Consider the following 22,791-nt stretch of genomic DNA (forward strand, 5'->3'; position numbering starts at 1 on the left):
CTACGTATAACTATCATTTAACCGTTAGGTTAGAATCTCGTGCATCATGTCATTTTTAGGTGTTTTGGTGGTAGAATTTGTCATGCTACACAAATCTCAATCCCAACCAGTAAGTATATCGGAGTTTGATAATAAAATGAGAAACTAGCACACCTTTTGTGTATTTGAATCAAGTTTATATTGAAATTATGGTAAAAAGTATTAAGTTTACCATGAACAAAAATATATATCTAAGACTAAAATATGTAAATGTGTATATTTTAGAGTTAGATGTGTGATGATCATATACCATAATTAATGAGTTGGTTTTATTTGGTTTAGACTAGAGGTTCTAATGCAGATAAGATTGTGTTAGGCAATTATAATTGACACAAAACTTTGTTAAAGTTATATGATATGGCCCAACAATATGATAATAGTAATGTTAGATCATTACCTAGAAACCCGTACTGTATCATTGCTTGGATGTCATTAAAAAAAGAAGAGTTTCGTGCTTGCCAAGAAACTTTTGGTTTTACCTAGGGATGGCAATGGACATGGGCGGGTACGGGTAGTAGCTACCCGCTGCCCGTTTCAAAATAGAAAAGTAATACACATGCCTGTCCGTACCCATCCGGGTACCTGTGAGCGGATATTTGCGGGTATTTCTGGGTAACCGTGGGTACAACGTGTACCCACGGGTTTCATCTATTATAAATAATTTTTTAAATTTTATTTCTATTGTGTTTTAAATAAGATGAAACTTAATTATTTTTGTACCTTTTGATTGAATATTTGACAAAAATGCTATATTTATTGGTGATTTCCATTTGCGTGATTTTTTGTTCTCAATTTTTTTAACAAAAAATATATATTTTCTTTATAAAACATGTGTGTTTCTACACCTACAATAATATTTGTAGGGTGTTTCACCACCAAACTCAATAAAATATGTAAACAAAGTAAAAGGAAAAAATATACATAGTGTAATAAATGTTACAATAATATATTTTTTATTTTAATTAAATATAATATATTAATCATATAAATAATGTGTACCCACGGGTATGGATACCATAATACCCGTATCCGCCCGTATGTACTACAGGTATTTTTAAAAACCCGTTTATAATATCCGTGGGTACCCGTTTATAATATCCATGGGTACCCGTTTATAATATCCGTGGGTACACGTTTGTGATCCATACCCGTGTCCGTACGGATTTTCCCGTAAGTACACACGGGTATGAGTTTTTTTGCCATCCCTAGTTTTACCTTCTCTGAGGATTTTTAAAGTGCGACTAGCCTTATCAAATGTTTTAAAAAATTTTGGTCCATGTTGATAAGAAATTTCCATATGTTACATCAGCCTTATCACTTTTCTAAGGTGATGTGAAATTTAGCACCTTACAAATGGTCCTAGGCCACAACTTGGCCCAAAAGACCAAACACATTCTAACATGTCAATAACTGCCCATATCTTACACCACTTAGTATATGAGTATAACATTTATGTATTTATTTAAATTATTTTTTGAAAAGTTAATGATAATTAAATATAAATAACATATTAAATATTGATATTATATATAACCTTAGTGCACATATTTATGTGTTAAGCTTGTGTAAAAGCAATTCACGCGAAACTTCCATATAAACAAGTCTTGGTACATGTTTGATAAGACTTAAATTTTTGAGATTTTGCTTATTTTTTAAAAAAGAAGCTTAAAATATAAACTATGTATGTTTTAAAAAAAATAACATAAATAAATAGCCTTATATCATTTTCTATAATTTATTATATAAAAAATAATCTTTATACCTCATCTAAACAAAACAAATTAATTTATATTCAATTTTTATTCAATAAACAAATTATAATCAGACACTTTACAAATTTCCATACAAATAGTTTGTGTTTTGTTTTGCTGTCCTTTCCACCGTTAAGTATATAAAAAGTCATCGAAACATTGACACAGTTCTCTGAACTTTCCAATTCAATTCATTTAATTGAAGCAAAAGCAAAGAGAAGCAAACATGTCTTCTTCCTTCGATGCCTTTTCCGTTGACGATCTCAACACCGTCGATGACGACACTTACTCTGGCTACGCCTCCTACTCAGCCTTCTCCGGCGTCGACCACACCTCTACGGCCGCCTCACCGGAGATCTTCGGGTTCACCGATCCCGATCCCGATCCGAGTTACTCCCAGTCTCCCTTCGATCCGGTTCATGTATCAGAGAATGGAAACGGAAACAGCTATGGTGACGGTGACGACGTTTTCATCTCCGACGGTCCGGTGCTTCCACCGCCCGGAGATATGGAGCCCGAAGAAGGTTACGCCCTCAGGGAGTGGCGCCGGTGAGTGTTCCAGTTCAATTTTCTCTGCTCCCTTTTCCTCTTGTTGAGTTTGTTTTGTGAATTTTGTTAGATCTCGTTTGATACCAAATTTTCATCCATGATTTGATTTTGCGTTTTAGGTTAGGAAGCTTGGTGAATATAGTAAGTTCCAATTTTACTTGAAATAGATAGTTAAGATGTGCTATGATATAATCTGATTTCTTTTTAATATTTATTTTATTTCTTGGTTGAGATTTAGTTTAATTATATTATGCTATGGAAGTATTGATTTGTGTTCACCTTTTATTACTGAAAGGACAGAGTAGATTTTCTGGAATTTGTTATGGTTTGTGATCCCGATCCCTTTTACTGATAGCTTCACAAATTGAAGCTGGATCTTTCTATAGCTATTGTGGGTAAATTTATGTGTAGCAAAACTTTATTTGTTAGATAAGTTCATCTAGTTTGTAGGATCTGTCTTGTGTGCTCGATTTCATGGATTAAATGCTGGAATGTAGTCATTGTTGACTGTACTAACCATGGAATCCGATGGTCATATAATGGTCATAGTTTAGTCTAGATAAAGTGTTTAGTTTTTATGCATTGAGAATGAACAGTGTGCTATTCGCAATAACAAATTAACAATAGGGCAATTTGTTATAATCCAGGGAAAACGTTTCTTTTTTCTCCACTACCTTATGTGGCAAATGAATTAAAATTTTGCATATGGTCTCATTTCCAGCTCTTGCAAATTGCAATAATAGCTCCTTAATGAACTACGAACCTGTTATACTTTCTGCTTCCTATCACATTTTTTGTCATTTTGGGCACAATTATTCTTCAACTTAATGGTTTAGGAACATGTGATCTTATAGGCCAGCTAAGATTTAAGGTCCATCACATGCTTGGTGAACTCACTTGTCAACAAAAATGATTTCATTATGCAGTCAAAATGCTATTCAGCTTGAGGAGAAGGAGAAAAGGGAAAAAGAACTGAGAGTGAAGATTTTTGAGGAAGCTGAAGAGTATAAGTTGGCTTTCTATGAGAAAAGGAATGTTAACGTTGAGACTAACAGGATTCAAAACAGAGAAAGGGAAAAGGTGAGGCTTGCACACTTCATGATACATGTCCCCCACAATGTTTCACTATGTTCTTTCAGTTTTAGAATATAAAACATAACATTTGTATGTGGAGCAGTTATACTTGGCTAATCAAGAGAAGTTCCACAAAGAGGCAGACAAAAACTACTGGAAAGCGATTTCAGATATCATTCCGCGTGAGGTTCCCAACATTGAGAAGAAAAGAGGCAAAAAAGATCAAGAGAAGCAGCCATCCATTAAGGTCATCCAAGGCCCAAAGCCTGGAAAGCCGACCGATCTTTCTAGGTTGCGGCACATACTGTTAAAGCTGAAACATACACCACCAGCTCACATGATTCCTCCTCCACCTGCCCCTGCTAAAGAAGACTCCAAGGATGGGAAGGATGGAAAAGAAACAGCACCTAAAGCAAATGTACCTGCACCAGATGGTGCCCCTGAATCACAACCAAAGGATGCTGCCAATAACAGCATTGGAGAAGTAGCCCAGAAAGATGCTCCTTCCATTGAGGTCTGAGGGCTATGTAATTGTGCCTATTACATTTCAGCTCTCTCTCAATCTTTCTGCTAAGTATTTCTGTCTATCATGCTTCTTTCTTGTGCCTTGCCTTTACCATGCAGTCTTTACAGATATTTTTGTCCTGCTGTTAGCTTCCATGGTTTATTGGTTGCTTTCTAATTCTAGTATTAAAGTTTTGCATTAGTTAAATCTATTATTGACTATGAAATTCAATGTGCATGGATTTTATATACATCCTAAAAGGGTATTTGTATATTACTTTTATGATTGTGGGTTGCTGTGTCAATGAGAAAACCCAAGTGGTGAACTGGTGGGTTAAGCTTTTATCTCGAATTTGTTCTTTACAGCACATTGCGGTCATTAACTCATATTATCATTTACTGCTCCTATTGAATTAATATAACAAATATATTATTTTTACACTAGTACATTACTCTTATTATATTCACTGCCAGTATTTTTTACACTAGCCCATTACGGCCATTAAGACAAACTCATCATCACTATCATCAACATGGAAAAATTCAAAGATCAATCATTTGGAAAAGTTAATTTTAAAAATATTTAGTTTAAGGTATCATACTTCATTTTTGAGAGATTATTTGAAAGCAGATGAAGATATTATTGATAATTGGGATTATAAAGAGTCAGTGTTTTACCTTTGGTAAACGTTTGTTGTTCTATAGTTTGTCACTCTATGTGCATTTAGGAGAAAAAATTTGAGTTAGAATTTAATTATTAAATATTTTTTTGACAAATCACAAGCTCAAAACATATGAAGTAATACAAATTGTGAAACAGCGGCTGTAGTAATACAAGCTTGGAACGGCATCAAAATCAACCACCAAGGAATTAAGTACCTATCTTTTCTTTGGCTCCCAATCCAATATATAGATTTTTGAGGTACATGATTGTGGTATTTACTATGGTCCCGTAATGTTTACCTTTCTTTCGACTTATCTAATTTATTCTCACGCCATATCTTTGACAGACATTGTCAAATATTTTTTACCTTTCTTTGCCATAATCAAATATTTTAGTTTGTCAAACTTTTTTACTATAGATCACCCGTATGTATTGACTTTGTATCACAGTAGAAGTAATTATTGTACAATGTTGGACTCAAATAAAAGATAGAAAATAGAAGAATAGGTTACCGATCAATTGTCTTTAGTCTATAAGAGTATTCAACGACCAACAATAATATATAGATTACAAATTTAACATCTCATGAGCCTAAAAGCCTATGTAAAGTTTCTAATTAGTGCATATTGAAATAATAAACTTGAGCCTAATATATAGTCTTAATTTATCACCTCTCTAATCTTACAATCTTAGATGATGTAAAACTTCATATAATACTATATTTGTGTTCTAAGATATTGTATTTCCTTACCTCTTAAGGAGAGGATCCTTACTCTTCTATAGTAGGTGTATTTCAATATGGAACATTTCCCATTTCTGAGTACTACAAATACTATTTCCTCACCGTATGAATAAATAACTAATTTCCTTTAAGAATGCATGACAAACATTTGACATTTTGATATTTCTAAGAATATAACACGATTTAATCAACGCCTTGTTGGTAGACCTAACATTTAGTCTCAATAAAGTATGATATCATTTATCATATATCTAACCTTTGCAACAATATGGATACGTTGTAAAGACTACCTCCCTTAGCATTCACCTTAAAGCCTACAACCTCTTCCACTCTCCTAACTCTCACAACCTTAATGATTTTGGTTAGGCATCAATCGATAATGACAAAAGGTCCATCTCAAGTGTTTGCTTATTTATCGATTCTGACATTGTAAATAGAAGATCCAAGAAACAACAGATACTCCAAAACAAGCATTGAAGCCAAATATTAGAGTATGGCCCTAACATCTTAAGAAATGATGAGTTAAATCCTAACTTTATTATGAACTAAATTTTCCCTATCAAGCTCCTTTGGCTTTGTGTGACAATATCACTTTGGCAATGGCTCCCAGTGAAGTTCTTAATCATAGGACCATGCATATTAAGTAAGAAGTATTCTTTGTTAAATATTGAATCTAATCAAAGCTCCAAACATAGTATCAAACAATTGATGAACTCATTATGTCTATATTTATTTTAAGATTTCTTTCAATAGGTGTCTTATTCCCTATTTTTCTCCGATATCCGAAATCAGTCTCAAGGGATGTATTAGTGGTAACGACTTAGTGAGATCTATAATTATAAGTCTCTAAGGTCATGAGTTCAAATAATGAGTAGCTCCCTTTTAAGAATAAGATATTACAAGAAATATTTAAGCTTAAAGTGTGACACATTTAAGATGAGTTGCATGTAGGAGGGGGTATTCCCATATCCTCTATTTTCCAGGAGCTGGAGCATTAGGCAGTAGTTCTATTTGCAACCCATGAATAGCTGAATAGCAGGGAAGTTGTGTCCATTAAAAGAAACAGCAGAAAAGCACAAATTGGCATAACATGTGAAGGAAAATGACAATACCCAATAAAGCCTACCTGCTGGTGTTCTAGGAAATGTTCCTGTATTAATGCTAATAGTCATAAATGTCAAATAGAGCTAGGTTGGATGCTTCATCAATTGTATTACTAATCTTGGCAATGGCCCCTTCTATCCAAGCTATTTGGGTGCTTCACCTAGAGCATGTGTTACCAATTTGACCTCTTGGAAAACAGTGTCTTCATTTTAGTTTTGATGTGCAAAATAAACCAACAGATAATACTAACTGTTAAAGCATGGAAGCATTCAGGATAGGATAGTTGATCATGTTCTATGACAATTAACATCCATGCTTCTAAAGTAGATCAGCATTGATACCAAATGAAACTAAATCACAATTCAAAAGAATGGATCAGTACATTGTTATTATTTTTTGGATGAACAGAATAGTAGTACAGGCAAGTGTGCACTGGCCCATTGTGGTTGCAGTGCTTCGGGAAGGACTGGTAACCCAATAGTCTGTTGTGGTTTTGTTTTATTGGCTTTTGCCATTTCTGCAGCTTACATTGCAGAAAAGAGACAAGTTTGATTATTTTCGTTTTTACTTGAAGATAGAATAGTTACTGGTTATATTATTATCATGCTGATAACAAGTTTGTGCTACAATTCAGCATAACAAATGCCTTAGCAAGACCCAAAGAAATATGTTTTGAATTTATTTGTAAAGTTTTAAAACAGCATAAATCAATTCATGCTGCTTGTCTGATGCATGACAGAACACAATCAGAATTCACTATACTAGGAGACACAACTCATAGGTTATACATTGTGTAACATTATAAAATAATTTGGTGGGTGTACCACTAAAACAGAATGGTTATGATGGCATGTATTATATATCCTAAAAGAATATATATTTTTTGAAAGGAAAGTAATACTTATTGATAGTGTTGTTGGCATAGAGCTAATAACCTACTCCTTCCTCTAGTAACCTCATCAAAGAACTCATTCACTACATTTTCAAACAACTGCAGGCAATTCATAAGTACCACTGAGCTATTAGAAGCAAATCACTATTCTTCTGAAGCAAATCACCCATTGCATCACCCTGCAATATATCAGCTTTCACATGCATAACTAACTTCTCAGCCATTTTGTACTCAACTAAAACTGGCAATGAACAATCCTGAATTTTAGTGCCTGAATTCACAGTATGGGTTGCCAATGTGCGGAGAAATTTGCATAACGCTGCAAAACGTGCAATAAAATGTGAAGCCAGATCAAGAACTGACGCCTGCATAATTTGAAACAAAATTAAATTGCATTTCTTTATTTTACTAAACAAAATAAGTAATGCCACTTGTCAAACTGTAACAAAAGCAGACCTGAATAGTAAGGACAAGTGCAGTTCATAGCCATTGATTCAAAGTCAAGGCTGTTTAATGTTTCAGCAAGGATGCTTGCCAGGCTCAGGCACTAAAAGCTGAAGAATTTATCAAAGTAGACTTTCCCTTGCATATCCAAAATCATATCCCTGACCTCTTGGGCATTTCATCCTTCCATCTCCCAGTACATTTAAGCCTAAAAAGCAGTACCACAGACAGACACTTGCCTGTCCAAGAACAATTAACACCGAAGGTTATATTATAATTCTCCCATATGAAAGATGCATTAAAAGGTCGATGGAAATTTGGGTGAAAAGTAGACCTTAGCAGATTATCGAAAAAATCAGATTTACACAGAAATCCATATCAATATAATCAAACAATTCAAAATCATGTCAGTTTGTGGTATTGAACTGACCTCAAATGTCACAATACCAAATTAAGTTTCTATCAGCCACAAATTATTCAGTAAGGAGAATTAACAGACACATTGCTTATGCCTAATAATATATGTAAGATTACATAAAATGGTCAATAGCAAGCATTTGCTTATGGATCCAAGATTCCAATGTTATAGACATTCCACCAACCACTTAATATGAAACAATGTACTCTCGTCACACTTAACAGAAAAGGAATGGCACCCGTAGAAGTTGAACAAACCAGAGTGAACTATGAAAGCCAATGACATGTAAGAGAAAAGGTGATAGTTGATCATTAACATACAAGACTTACTGTTCCTGTGCTGAGAGTGAATGGAAATCCACAATCAAAACTGCAATAATGCTGTTAAGCAAAAATGAAAAAATAAAAGAAAACATCAGTTGTTAATATACAGCCTATTATGCAGAACTTTCTAGCAGAGTACATATATGAAACAGAAAATTATATTTCCTTTATCTCTTTCTCTGGCATACACTTGAAGAAAAGAGGACTTGATACCAAAAAATTCCTCACCAATACTACCCTCAGCAGCACTCTGGGTGCACCCCACCAATCAACTCCAACCAAAAGGCTCCACCAAAACCTGTTTTTGTAACAGATGTTACCAATTCATGCAATTTGGTTTTGATTATATTGCAACAGATATTACTCCTTTCATAGCCGTTTGGTTTTGTCAAAGAACTTTAACATAGAATCTGAACAAAAATTGAACTTCCCTCTGGTAGTAAAGGGCCAAAAAGGTGTCCTTTAGTCTTCACCTGATGCGGCAACCTTCAGTGAAAGGGGCATGCTGCAAAGTAAGTTCTACCGCCTACCTCACATTCTCGAGAATTGTTGAAATACATGTTGGTCTAATTTTCTAATAGTCAACTGTTTTGAGATGAAACTTAACCGTAAGTATATTAAGTATATGGGTGCTTTTAATTTTATGGATCTTAGCTTGCCCCGGGGTCAATAGGACAAAATTCAAGCAGGGGGGAACTGGATATAAAAGTTTCATTAGCAAAGTCAAGTATTCATACGTCTCTTTTGCCTAGTCTAGCCAGTTTGTTTCTTGCTCATACAGAACCTGCTACTACAAAAGAAGCCCTTCTTAGTCCCATTTGGAAAAATTCCATGCAAGAAGAATATGATGCTCTTCTTAAGTTAGGAACTTGGTCCCTAGTTCCTCTTCCTCCTCATAAGAAGGCAATTGGGTGTAAGTGGGTTTCCAGAGTCAAAGAAAACTCTGATGGCTCAGTAAACAGATATAAAGCCAGGTTGGTTACTAAGGGGTATCATCAACAACAAGGGATTGATAACGATGAAACTTTTTCACATGTGATCAAACCTGTTACTATTAAAATTGTGCTCACATTGGCAGTCACCTATGGTTGGGTTATACAACAACTAAATATAAACAATGCTTTTCAAAATGGAGTGTTGAATGAAGAAGTTTTATGACTCAACCTGCTGGTTTTCATGTTGGAGAGAAAACCACTGTATGCAAGTTGCATAAAGCCTTATATGTACTCAAACAAGCTCCTAGGCAGTGGTTTGAGAAACTCAAAGCAACTCTTGTGCAACTAGGATTTACAATTAGTAGCTGTGATAACTCCTTGTTCATCTCTAGGTCTCAACAAATATTCGTTCTAGAATATGTAGATGATATCATCATCACTGGATCATCTAGCTCAGAAGTTTCTCACTTAATCAACAAACTCAGTTCTAGTTTTGCTCTAAAAAATCTAGGAAAGCTGAATTACTTTCTAGGTATTGAGGTCAAACATCTTTCAGATGGCTCTCTTTTTCTCTCTCAAAGTAAGTATGCCAAAGATTTGCTTATAAAAACTAATATGGACGGTGTCAAGCCTAGTATTAATCCTATGTCTAATACTTGCAAGCTTTCTAAAACTGGAACAAAAATCTTTGAAAATCCCTCACTGTTTAGGTCAGTTGTTGGTGCTCTTCAGTATGCAACTATTAGTAGACCTGATTTAGCTTTTAATGTCAACAAAGTTTGCCAATACATGAGTAATCCATTGGATTAGCATTGGGTGGCAGTCAAAAGAATACTTAGGTATCTCAAAGCGACAATTACCTATGGTCTTCATCTCAAGATAACATCTACTGTTTCCTCTGTTCCTATTGCTCTTACTTGCCTATGTGATGTAGATTGGGCCATTGATCCTGATGATAGGAAGTCCATCTCAGGGGCTTGCCTTTTTATGGGTCCTAATGTCATAACATGGTGGTCAAAGAAGCAACAACTGTGTCCAGATCCAATACAGAGGCTGAATACAAGAGTCTTGCCCTAGCTGCTCAGGATATGATTTGGGTTCAGTCCCTTCTTTCAAAACTCAAAATTCCTCATCAAACTCCTCCGATTTTGTGTGATAACCTAAGTACAGTAGCTATGGCACATAATCCTGTTCTTCACAACAGAACCAAACACATAGAGCTTGATCTCTTCTTTGTGAGAGACAAAATTCATGCCAGAACTCTCCTAGTTAAACATGTTCCATCTGAGTTTCATCGGAGTTAAGAGAAAAGGAATGAGACCCCTCTGCAGTTAACAGTGAAGAAGTTGAACAAATCAAAATGAACTATGAAAGCCAATAATTAACAGAAAAAGTGATAGTTGAACTCTAACATACAAGACTTACTGTTGCCTATGCTGAGAACTAGGAAGTGAATGGAAATCCGCAATCAAAACTGCAGTGGCATTAAAGGTCCCATAAAGACTTAAAATACCATCCAGATGTTACATTATAGATAAATAGTTCACACTTCGGTTGTCATTCAGAAACTAGAGGAGGCCATATTACAAATGTGTTTAAGGTCATATAGACTCAAAATATTACATTATAAAAATATATTTTATAATGCAGTGGCATTTAAGGACATCAAAGCTCAAACATGCTCCCATCCAGAATTTAGATCATGAACAGATTCATTCTGCATTGCCTTTAAGTTAACAAGGCAAAAATTTACATTATGAATGAAGAAATTTGCATTTATTGACCATGTTCATCCTAGATTTACATTATGAATCAAGAATTAATATTGCATTTGACATTTGACATTTGTTGTTAGGGTTATCAAGGCACATACCATCAATTTTTATATTATGAACAAAGAACTCATAGTGCATTCAGGGACCAGCGTGTATCTAATTTCTAGATTATGAAACAATTGCATATTGAGCAGCCTCAAACATTCCATCAAGAATTTAAATTTATAATTTATATAATATAATGAACAAAGAATGCAAACTGCAATTTGCATTTAGGTTCTCGGGGGACAATCAGCTCCGTCTACTTTTACATCATGAATACATAATCCATATAGCTATAGTATTTAGGGACATCATAGTCCCCCAAAGCATATCATCCAAATTTCATACTACAATTCCATTAAAGGAGACCAAAAGCTCAAGCATACCATCCCAATTTTAGATTGAATCAATAATTCATAAGAAGGGTCTCAAATGAATTTAAATTTGTAGGCAATTAAGGTCAAATATACATACCTATAATTGCTTGTAGAGAAGATTGTCTTTCAGCTGATTATTGTTTTGCTTCTACTTCTTTGTCAAACAGCATTCATTCATCAAGGTATATGGACCATTATCAGTTCCAAACCCTCTATCGTTCATGGATACGGATGGGATGAAAAATCATTGGACTATCTACGCTTGGATAACATAACAGTAACATTGGCTTTAGGTACAGCTTCAAGTTTTCATTGTTGCATTGCATAACATAAAAAGGTTCTATCCACAGAGTCATAGTATATGAATACATGAAAAAGGAATGGTCAAGTGTGTTGCTGAATTGGAAGTATCATTTCAAAATTACTTCAAGAGCTGCAAGAGCCTTGACATGCCCCTTCATATTGCAGTTGCATTTCACATATTCGAGGTTCATACAAACAATTTAGAATTTATATAGGGTCATCAGACACAACTATTCCATCTCTTTTTGCATAGTTAATAAAGAATCCATATTAGAATTGTATTTTGGGACAAAATGGCCCCAAGCATAGCATCTTAATTCATAGAATTGTATTTATATATATAAGTTCATGGGGAGGCTCACCATGAGATTTCTGCCAACAAGAAAAGTAAGGGAAACTATGGAGTGTATATAACAGGTGAGATTTGAGGACAGAAGTGAAGACTGAACAAAATAATGCAGGCTCATTCCAGTTACTGTCAACTGTCAACTCCCACTGCCCATCTAGGGGTCTCTTCAATCTTCAAACATTCCAGTGACGCAATAATATGCTTTGATGGAAGAAACTACGAATATCTCCTCAATCTATATCTATCTACTGTGTCACTAAAGAGTATAGACATTTTACCCATCTTTGTTCATCTTTAAAGAAACAAAGGAAAACCTGTCACTGTGCATATTGGGAAATATCATGTGTGAGATGAATAGAAGTTCCCCTGAAAACATAACAGAGATAAAACTACAATTCATCTCTCCACTCACCATCAAATCCTTGTTCCACTCACACAACAAAGTGGAGAAGGAGTGGAGTTTCTTTGCTTCGTTGATTTCCAAATGCTTGGCCAGCAAGGTATGGAACTTTTATAATGAAACTAAGAATATAATACATTTCATCTTAGTAGTATAACACTTAAAATGTTGGAAGTAATATAAGATAACTTATCAACTAGGACTATTCAGAACATCAAAAGAAACCCGAGCAATTAGCATGTTCGGGTCCAGTGGTCCTGACCTTTGCTCCTCTTAAACACTAGCTCAAATGAGACTGATGATGCCACAAGTCCATGAATCATTTGAGTTGTCATAACTGAACGATGCATCCATGACACCACCACCAGAGTTAGTTGGTCCAGATAAGCATTTGCGCTTCTGCCCAAGATTATGAACGCCTTCATGGCAAAGTAATAGTTTCAGTATGAGTTTGTAACACTAGTTCACTTGTTCCCGCACTTCATTAATGTTTGATAGACATGTTTAACATGACTAAATCTAGTAGAATATGAGTTTCCTTTTGTGTTTGATGGTTTCTAACATATAATTAAAACAAGACAAAGGACTACAAAATAGAACAATTTGATTTGTTCCTTCCTGTCATATCCATGGATCAACCACTGCCAAAACCTTAATTAAAAAGAAGAACATACTTGGAGGTGTAAAAGAAGTGGAACATGGGTCTCTTCCATTTTTGCAGCAAGAGATAAACAAACAGAAGCAGTGAGGTGAGTGCCCCATGGCTTATATGTTTGAAACCTTAGGTTGGTGATAAACCTACCGAAGTAGTTAACAGTAAGAACAGTGGTCAAAGCAGTGAAACCATAGATCACTGAAACCTTGGAAATCCACACCACAACATCGAAACGATGAGGAACATCAGCAATGCATGCAGTGTTATGAATAAAGAGTTAATATTTATTAATATAACAATTTTCAAGTTTCATTTGCTTGAAGATTGTTTAAGGTTGTGGTGCTGTATAAAAAACCAAATTATGGAATTTTCTCTGCACAAATATCTTTTCTGGAGTAATGTTCTTGTGGACTAGTCCAACCCTCTATAACAAGGACCTCGAGCGATCCATAAAAGGGTTCTACCCATAGAGTCATAGCATATGAATACATGAAAAAGGAATGGTCAAGGGTGTTATTGGCATATCATTCCAATATTACCTTAAGAGCTGTAAGGGCCTTCACATACGTCTTCGGGATGATTGTTGGAACTGCATCATCCAGTGTAGTATCAAACCTGAAAGTTTTAAGATGAGAATTATAGAGCAGAAGTTTTGTATTGCAGATGCATTTAGCATATTCAAGGCTCATACAAACAGTTTAGAAATTATATATCATATTTGTAGTGCACTTTGCATTTAGGGTCATCTTGACACAATTGTACCATCTCTTTTTCCATAGTTAATAAAGAACCCAAATTAGAATTGTATTTTGGGATGTAATGGCCCCAAGCACAGGATCCCAATTCATATTATGAACCAAGCATTCATACTACAATTGCATCGAAGGCCACCGATCACTCAAGTATATCCCAATTTTACACTATGAATTGAGGATTTAAATTGTAATTGGATTTTCGGTAAATTTTCAAATTAGGGTCCATCTGAATTCAAAATTTTAGGCAACTAGCGCCAAATGTACCATACCAACAAGATTCATCCTCGTAGTCATTCATCTTGCACGCAATACTCATCCTCACAATCGAACCACTAGGGTTATGAAAGCTAAAAAAACACAATCCAAAATTTACATTACAAATAAAGAATTTAAATTGTAATTCCATTTCGGATCATTTTGCAAATTAGGGTCGCATCTGAATTCAAAATCATAGACAATTGTTGTCGAACGTATCATCCAACATCATATTACGAATTAAGCATTCATCTTGCAAGCAATGTTCATCCTCACAAATCAAAACAACCACCAGGGTTTCTATAGCCACTTAAATTTAGATTCATCAAGATTAAATGTCCTTGAATGAGATCATGAAAGCATATCATCCATTTTCATATTATGAATAAAGAATTCATAAACCGGTATATAACTTCGATCCAACAATCCATCCATTGTGAATAAAGAATTCATGTTAAAATGTCATTTAGGAGCATCAACCAATTAGGGTTTAACTCATCCATATTCCATATTGTAGGCAGCAAGGGTCAAACATACGAATCTCTTTTCTTATATGTACCAATTATAAAGGATCGGAAAGGGCACTCAAAAAATAAATCAAATTATTTAGCAATCTTTCTTGATTATACTATTTGTGTTTCTTCATCCTATGCAAAAATCAACAGAAGCAACAATATGGTCAACAAAACAAAAGAACTTAAAACATAACATAGGTAAAACTACAAATCATCTGTAAAGAGAAAAGGGAAAACCAGTCACTGTGCATATTGGGAAATATCATGTGTAAGATGAATAGAAGTTCCACTGAAAACATAACAGAGGTAAAACTAAAATTCATCTTTCCACTCACCATCAAATCCTTGTTTCACTTGTTCTTGTAACATAGCCACAAACTTTTCAACTATTCATCAATGCTATAGCAGATTTGAAAATCAGGAAATGCAAGTAACAGAACTATTCAAATTAAAAGAAGACAAACCTCCGTAGTTTTGAGTAAAGCCAGAAGTGCAGTGCACAACTGCAATAACAGCCTTTCCAACCATATCTACCATATTTTCCCATAATTATAGTAAAATACATTGCATATTTCTTACATATTAGTAAATACATTGCATCTGCCAGCCAATTATAAGGGTCTCAAATTAATTTAAATTTGTAGGCAATTAAGGTCAAATGAACAGATACTAATTTTTTCATAGGTCTTATACATACCTATAATTGCTTGTAGAGAAGATTGTCTTTAAGTTGATTCTTCTTTTGCTTCTATTTCTTTGTCAAACATCAATCCAGCACTAACCTGGACTTCATTCATTAAGATATATGGACCATTATTAGTTCCAAACCCTTCATCATTCATGAACAAGGAAAATCATTGGAGTGTCCATGCTTGGAAAACATAACACCATAGGCAACTAGTGTCAAACATATCATCCAGTATCATATTATGAAGTAAGCATTCACCTTGCCAGCAAGGTTCATTCTCGCAGTCCAAAACAACCACCAGGGTTTCTATAGCCACTTAAATTTAGATTGATCAAGATCCTTCAATGAAATCATAAAAGCATACCATCTATTTTTATATTATGAATAAAGAATTCATACTACAAGTAAATAATTTCGATCCAACCATCCATCCATTATGAATAAAGAATCCATGTTGCAGTTTCATTTAGGACCATCAACCAATTAGGGTTTAACTCATCTATATTCCAGATTGTAGGCAACATGAGTCAAACATACTAATCTCATTCATTATGTGTACCAATTATAAAGGGTCGGAAAGGGCACTCAAAAAATAACTCATTATTTATCAATCTTTCTTGATTATGTTATTTGTATGTTTCTTCATTCGTTGCAAAAAACCAACAGAAGGAACATGGTAAAAAACAAGAACTCAAATATTAAAAAAGTAGAGAAAAGAAAGAAAGATGTGGCACTGATAAAGGATTGGAAAGCCACAGAATAAATCAAATTTCATCTATTTCTCACATTTCTTTATCAGATACTAACAAGTTCAAGAAAATTAAAGAAAAGTAAGAAAGGGGTGGTACTGGTTAAGAGTAGGAAAGGTGTGGTACTGGTTAAGGGTAGGAAAGGGGTGGTACTGGAAAAGAAAGAAATGAAATTTCATCACTTTCTCACCTTTCTTTATCAGATGAAGTTCAAGAAAACCACAACGTTATCAGATTCTAAGAAATCACCTCAAGATTTATAGGAATTCATGCAAAAGATTGAAAATTAAGAATGAGAAAAGAGATAGATGTGGCAGTGATAAAAGGGTTGGAAGCACCACCTCTCATTCTCTTTTTCATGTTTGATTATTAGCTTAAGCAACATAAATAATTTCAGGAAAAATAATGTGACTATGACAGAGTAAGAAATTGCGTCAAGATTTGAGGATTTGATGCAGAAGACAGAAAACTGAGAGAAACGAGAGACATGATTCTTGCAGGAGACTGAGAATTGAGAAAATTAGAAGAAAACGCGAATGAAATTCTATCACTCTCTCTGTGTCGCTCTATCTGTCTCTCTGCCTCGCTTTCTCTCTCTGTCCCTCTCTCGCGCTCCTATTTCTCATGCAGTCATGTTTGTAGAACAACTTATGTAACAATGTCGAATAAAGATGTCTTTATATAACAATCAAACACCGACCTATGCACTGTTGTAAATCAAATATGCTTAATGGGCCTTGTTCTTTAAAAAAATTATTTCTAATAATACGTATTTTATATTCCTTTATTATTATTTTTTGTATTCCACGTGACACTTTTATTCAAATTAATTTCTTCTTCTTTCAGTACTTTTGAATTTTCCCGTTTTTAATAATCAACTTATTAATAATATATATTTACAGAAAACGTTTGAATAAAATTAAAATTAGAAAATTGAGTCTTGAAAGTGAATAAACAAATTAATTGGTACTTACAAAAACTTCCAATAAAATCTAAGTTAATTATAAACTTTTTTTCCATTTACCAATACTTTGACAACTGATTTTTATAAATATGTTCAACTCATTAGTGACAAGTTTCCTCTAATTTTTAAACTTCTAGTTTTAAATTATATTTTAATTATCAATTAATCACATCCCTAATATATTTTTTAAAATTAAGTAATGCAATATTTGACTAATTTTAAGATTAATTAGAACATAAGTGTTTTCAAATAACCACAGTACATTTTTCAATAAAAATAAATTTTCGAATATCTAAAATTTTGTAAGTTTGAAAAAATTGAGTGTATCATATTTATTTTTACCTTTTTATTAAAGAATTTGTATTGGAAATAGAAACTTAATTTTGAGTTTTCTAGGCTCAACACTTAAAAACAACCAAAAGAACATTGATATATTTTTCAATATAATTAACCTACAAATTCTCCTAAACTATAAGAAAATGAGATGTGTGAAATTTAAATTAATTATTAATGAACAAAGAAAAAATATACCACCTACACATATTACATTATATTGTACAATAACATAATTTTCAAAGCATAAAATAAGTAGGTTATATTTAAATTTAAACACAAATTTCTAAATATATTTTTCCCCACAAAAAATAATACTTTTTTTATCCATATGCACGAGGTACCAAAATATATTATTTTTTTATATATAAATACTATTTTGATAAAGCTCATATTTTTCATTCATTTGGGCGAGATACCAAAATATATTACTTTTTTATATATAAATACTATTTGATAAATTCACACATATATAGTGGCACATGTACCTGAAGTCTTCTTAACTTGAATGATGCTTCAATATAATTTTTTTCCATGTTTCATAGTTAATTGAAAATAAAAACTTCCCAAATAAACACACAAAAAATAGAGCTGATGACAATGTAAAAAAATATTTAATCCTCTCCATTCATATGTTATTTCAATCCTTGACTCAATAATTTTATCAAAAGAGCTTAATGGCATTTACCTAATGATGTAAGAATTTTATTATAATATGGCAGTCATTTATCTTCTAATCATTTCAATGCAAATGTGTATTTATATTTTAATCTTAACCAGATGCACATATCAGAAAGAATGCAAGAGATGAATTTACTTGAATTACCTGAATGGCACAAGAACATAAAAAGAGCCCTGAATTCTTTTCCTTAGAGTAGTCCAAAGAAATTTTGACAGCTTTTTTGACAAGATTTCTCTCAAGTTGAGACATTCTCCTTGGTGTTAGATCCCAGCCGTACCAACATGTCAAGGAAATATATCTCATAAAAATAATAAATTTTAATAGATATGCATTACCATATTTACACAATGCAGAGATGTTCATACTTATATTCATGTTGGGAATATGTATATAGTTTGTCTAACATATGTATTTAAGTAAAATATAGAATTGTATATGGTTCTATGAAGAAAATTAGGGTATATATCTCAAGGAAAGTATGAAAATATTGTCTCTGATGAAGAATACTGGATATTGTTTAACACTCTTGGATAAAGCAAAAATAGTATTTGTTCATTGCATGATATTCAAGTAATGCAAACTAAATTCATACTATATCTTTTCCAGTCAGCACTCTTTCATACATGATCAGGAGATCATACAAGGTGAGAAGTCCTTGAAATACAAAACCTGATATTAAACATTAATATTATCATTAATATTATCCGATTAATAAGCAGACATATAAAATCTAAAGAAAAACAAAACAGAATAGAAACATAATTCAAAGGACTTGTTCAGGAACCTCTGTTTTATTACCATATTCACTGACACATGAAGCATTTTCCCTTCTTATATTACTCATTTCTATAACTACTTCCATCACCAGTTTGGTGTGTTGACAATTTTCAGTGCAGGAAGCTACTCCACTCTGAGTTGTTCCCTACTGTAGGTTCAGAAGATGTAAAATAAAACCAAAGCTATCAGTGATATGACTTACAGATCTCAATTCTCAAGGCACTTTTTTAATGAAGCGTGTGACGTACCAAGATAGGAAATATTTTGAGAAGTTTATACCTTATACAAACTAATTTTTCACATTCCTATATGTGATACATTTTTCCTCCACGATTTGTATGCAATGTTTCAAATCAACATTTCAAATGGAATCAATTAATAGTAACATGTTATCTTTAACATGCAAATAGACATCATTGCTAGACAATTTCCTAGATCACTATACACATTTGTATTATGCTACTAACCGCCTATGACACCTTATAAACGTGCTGAAAACTGCAGCGCATCACTTTGCCATGTACAAAGAGTAGTGAACATGGAATGTTAATGTTCAAGTAATAATCAACACATCTCATGAAATCTAAGGATAATACCGACATATTATCATATTTAGAGTACAGAGAAATTACCTCTTCCCATGTGACTTAACAGCAAGAAAGTAATCAATCTACTAATTGTAGAACAAAAATATTTTGATTCTAAATAATAATTGGGAGCTGACTTGAGATTAAGAATTTACCGGCTGGGGAAGCAAGAGTTGCACACATTACTTAAATTATTTTCATGCTTTAGTACATAATCCTTAAGGCCTGACATTGCTCAAGGGTTCTCCATGTTAAATTTGCAATATTGCTTCAGGGGTGTATCAATGACATGGAAGTGCAAACTATTGATAGCAAATGAGATATAAGAAAAATGCTCTCCACCAGAAGCATCAACACACTGGAAGGTATAGTTGTTCAAGAATACGAGGGAATATTTGTGAATACAGCACTTATGTCAATTTAACTTACAGGAATCCTTAGAATTAGCATCTGCAAAATAAACAAATAAATAAATAAGTAGAAATAACATGAAAATTTGATAGGTAAATATAAACAGCGTTTCTCTGAGAAAGAGCAATACCAGGACACTGGCAAAAGATGCCATCAATTTTGGTATGCATTGAAGATTTTCTAGAACTATGAACCAAAAAAGGTAATTAACCAAAAATAACTAAAGTGAGAATATATGAATTTAAGGAGTGCAAGGACAATAGATGCAAACATCTCTTTCACCATAACGTGTGACAATCAATTTAGTTTTAGATGACATTGTATGAAGTTTGAACCACAATCAATAGAAGGCTTATAAAATTCAGGCTTGGCAAAGCTCCCTACATATTTCTTCCTTCTAATGTTTATCTTTATATCTTTTTTGTCCTTTTTACTTCTTCCAATATCTCAGGTGAAGATTTTCCTGTTTTTGGCATGTGTTTTAGCAAAATATATACATTCATACTCTTCACCTTCTCTATGTAGCGACATCTAATAATAACTGAAACATTTGTTACTCGGCAGAGTTCAGGCCAATGTTTGCTGAAAGCAGTTAATGCTCAGTGTTACACCCTTGTCCCAACCAAAAAAGTATGGCCCAACAAAATATCTTTCATAATAAATGCATTGGTCGCCAACATGCTAAGTGTGTCACATGACCGAGGCACACCAATAAATAAGCAAATTCATGAAACAGATTTATATTGGAAATATTTTCAGCTTGTTGTTTCTATAAGAAGCAAAAATAATTTTAAGGTACATTCAAATAAACATTGGTATCGGATTTGACTATGCCCCTAGAACGAGGAAGCTTACATGCCACATTATATTGCACACTAAAAAACATAAATACAATATAAAATAAAAGTAAAAAACACTATAAAATAAAATAAAAACAAAGCCACTATAAAATAGGTACAACTCTCATTTAATTTAATGACTTAGAATTCACACATCACATAAAACATCAAAAACAAAGAGGATTAAACTTGCATTTCAAAATTTGAGATCTAAGGAATAGTAAGGACAAGTGTCGTACATGCTCATAGCCATTGATTCAGTGTCAATGTTGTTTAATGTTTCATCAGGGATGCTTACCAGGATCAGGCACTAAAGCTGAAGAATGTATCAAAGTAGACTCAACTCCTTCCCAATAACAACCCACCTTGCATATCCAGAACTGTCTCCCTAACCTCATAGGCATTTCATCCTTCCATCTACCAGTATGTTTAAGCCTAAAAAGTAGTACCACAGACAGACACTTGCATGTTCAAGAACACAATTATGAACAGATTAACACTGAAGTTTATGTTATAACTCTCCAAAATGAAAGATGCACTAAAAGGATGGTGCAAATTCGGTTGAAAAGTGCACCTTAGCTGATTTTCTAAAAATCAGATTCACTGAAACTCATATCAATATAATCAAACAATTCATACTTACCAATTAAATTTACAAATTACTATCACTAAAAAACCCTCATCAGAGTTAAGAGAAAAGGAATGAGACCCCTCTGCAGTTAACAGTGAAGAAGTTGAACAAATCAAAATGAACTATGAAAGCCAATAGTAGAACTCTAACATACAAGACTTACTGTTGCCTGAGCTGAGAGCTAAGAAGAGAATGGAAATCCGCAATCAAAACTGCAATAATTTTGTCAAGCGAAAGTGGAACAAGAAAAGAAAACATCAGCTGTTAATATATAGCATATTATACAGAACTTTCTAGCAGAGTGCATATTTGAAACATAAAATTATATTTCCTTTTATCTCTTTCTCTAGCATATACTTGAAGAAAACAGAAATATTAAGAGGACTTCATACCAAAAACTTCCTTACCAATACTATCCTGAGCAGCACCTCTGGGTGCACCCACCAAAAAACTCCAACCAAAAGGCTCCACCAAAACCTGTTTTTGTAACATATATTACCAATTCATGCAAACTAGATAAAAGAAACAAATCAAAACTTCCATCATCTGGCACAGTTGAAAAATTGAGAAGCTTTAAATTTAAAGGAATATTAAGAAAAATATAGGATGTCACATACTAAAAAGGATTCATGAGAGTATTGCACACTCCCAAGTATTGGCTTTTACTTTACTAGTAGGAATAGGAGGAAGAAAAACCCAGATTGTTTTCAATATATGATCCTTACTAGAGTCATACCATACAGAAACTGAATAGACAGCTTGTTGAAGAAAATGTAGGAGCAACAATTACAGATCAACATTAATCTGATAGTTCTCCACCAGCCCAAAATTTGAACCAGAAAAATGTGGATTACACCCCGAAGAAAAGATACAGCAGTTTCACCACCATGAGCAGAGAACAACTCGAGCAAGTGTACTAACATCACTTGTGCACGTCAGTAGTTATTCCATCTACTTGATTGTTCTTGAAGTCATTTGTTGGTGGTAAGCTAAGGTCCACTTTGGATTTTCGAGCAATTTGCGTAGGTGGTTGTCCACACATACTAGAAGTAGTTTCAAAAATATAGGATGGAGAACAGCCTGCTGCATAGATACCCAGTGATGCACCCTCCACCCTGTACTTGATGGCCCCTCATCGGGACCATATGAGGACATGTACTGTCCTGCACAGTAAAATCAGTCATAAATCAATTTCTAATAGTCAATTGTTTTGAAATAAAACTTAATGATAAGTATATTAAGTACATGGGTGCTTTTAATTTTTT

At 33.6% G+C, this 22,791-nt stretch overlaps 1 protein-coding gene and 1 long non-coding RNA gene across 5 annotated transcripts; one reads left to right on the plus strand and one right to left on the minus strand.

Annotated features, from left to right (window-relative positions):
* LOC109349346 (clathrin light chain 2-like) lies at positions 1,917-4,266 on the plus strand. Of its 2 annotated transcripts, XR_002107954.1 has the most exons (4): positions 1,917-2,339; positions 3,266-3,419; positions 3,517-4,075; positions 4,110-4,266. XR_002107954.1 is itself a non-coding variant. In XM_019590112.1 (3 exons), the coding sequence occupies exons 1-3, from the start codon at positions 2,017-2,019 to the stop codon at positions 3,931-3,933; spliced, it is 894 nt and encodes a 297-aa protein (XP_019445657.1). In that variant the 5' UTR covers positions 1,917-2,016; the 3' UTR covers positions 3,934-4,262. The 2 variants fall into 2 exon arrangements, 1 of the variants encoding a protein (XP_019445657.1); XM_019590112.1 differs by having other exon boundaries at positions 3,517-4,262.
* Positions 6,761-21,672, minus strand: LOC109349347. 3 transcript variants are annotated; one of them, XR_002107957.1, is made up of 13 exons: positions 20,187-21,081; positions 20,075-20,095; positions 19,801-19,947; positions 19,080-19,206; positions 18,426-18,950; positions 15,563-15,652; positions 13,880-13,955; positions 12,948-13,104; positions 12,299-12,807; positions 11,731-11,889; positions 8,511-8,561; positions 7,776-8,002; positions 6,761-7,684 (listed from the first exon to the last, which is right to left on the minus strand). It is a non-coding gene; the product is annotated as an uncharacterized LOC109349347 (long non-coding RNA). The 3 variants fall into 3 exon arrangements; XR_002107955.1 differs by lacking the exon at positions 20,187-21,081 and adding an exon at positions 21,194-21,672 and having other exon boundaries at positions 19,801-20,095; XR_002107956.1 differs by having other exon boundaries at positions 19,801-20,095; positions 20,187-21,080.

Source organism: Lupinus angustifolius, chromosome LG06 (genome assembly GCF_001865875.1).
Source record: "Lupinus angustifolius cultivar Tanjil chromosome LG06, LupAngTanjil_v1.0, whole genome shotgun sequence".
NCBI classification, from domain to species: domain Eukaryota; kingdom Viridiplantae; phylum Streptophyta; class Magnoliopsida; order Fabales; family Fabaceae; genus Lupinus; species Lupinus angustifolius.

What these genes read in the sequence shown, in the direction of transcription:
- LOC109349346 (XM_019590112.1), top strand. Translation starts at nt 2,017, where the DNA reads ATGTCTTCTTCCTTCGATGCCTTTTCCGTTGACGATCTCAACACCGTC. An exon ending in GCCCTCAGGGAGTGGCGCCG is followed by an intron (nt 2,340 to 3,265) that starts GTGAGTGTTCCA and finishes TTCATTATGCAG; the next exon opens with TCAAAATGCTATTCAGCTTG. An exon ending in AAAACAGAGAAAGGGAAAAG is followed by an intron (nt 3,420 to 3,516) that starts GTGAGGCTTGCA and finishes TATGTGGAGCAG; the next exon opens with TTATACTTGGCTAATCAAGA.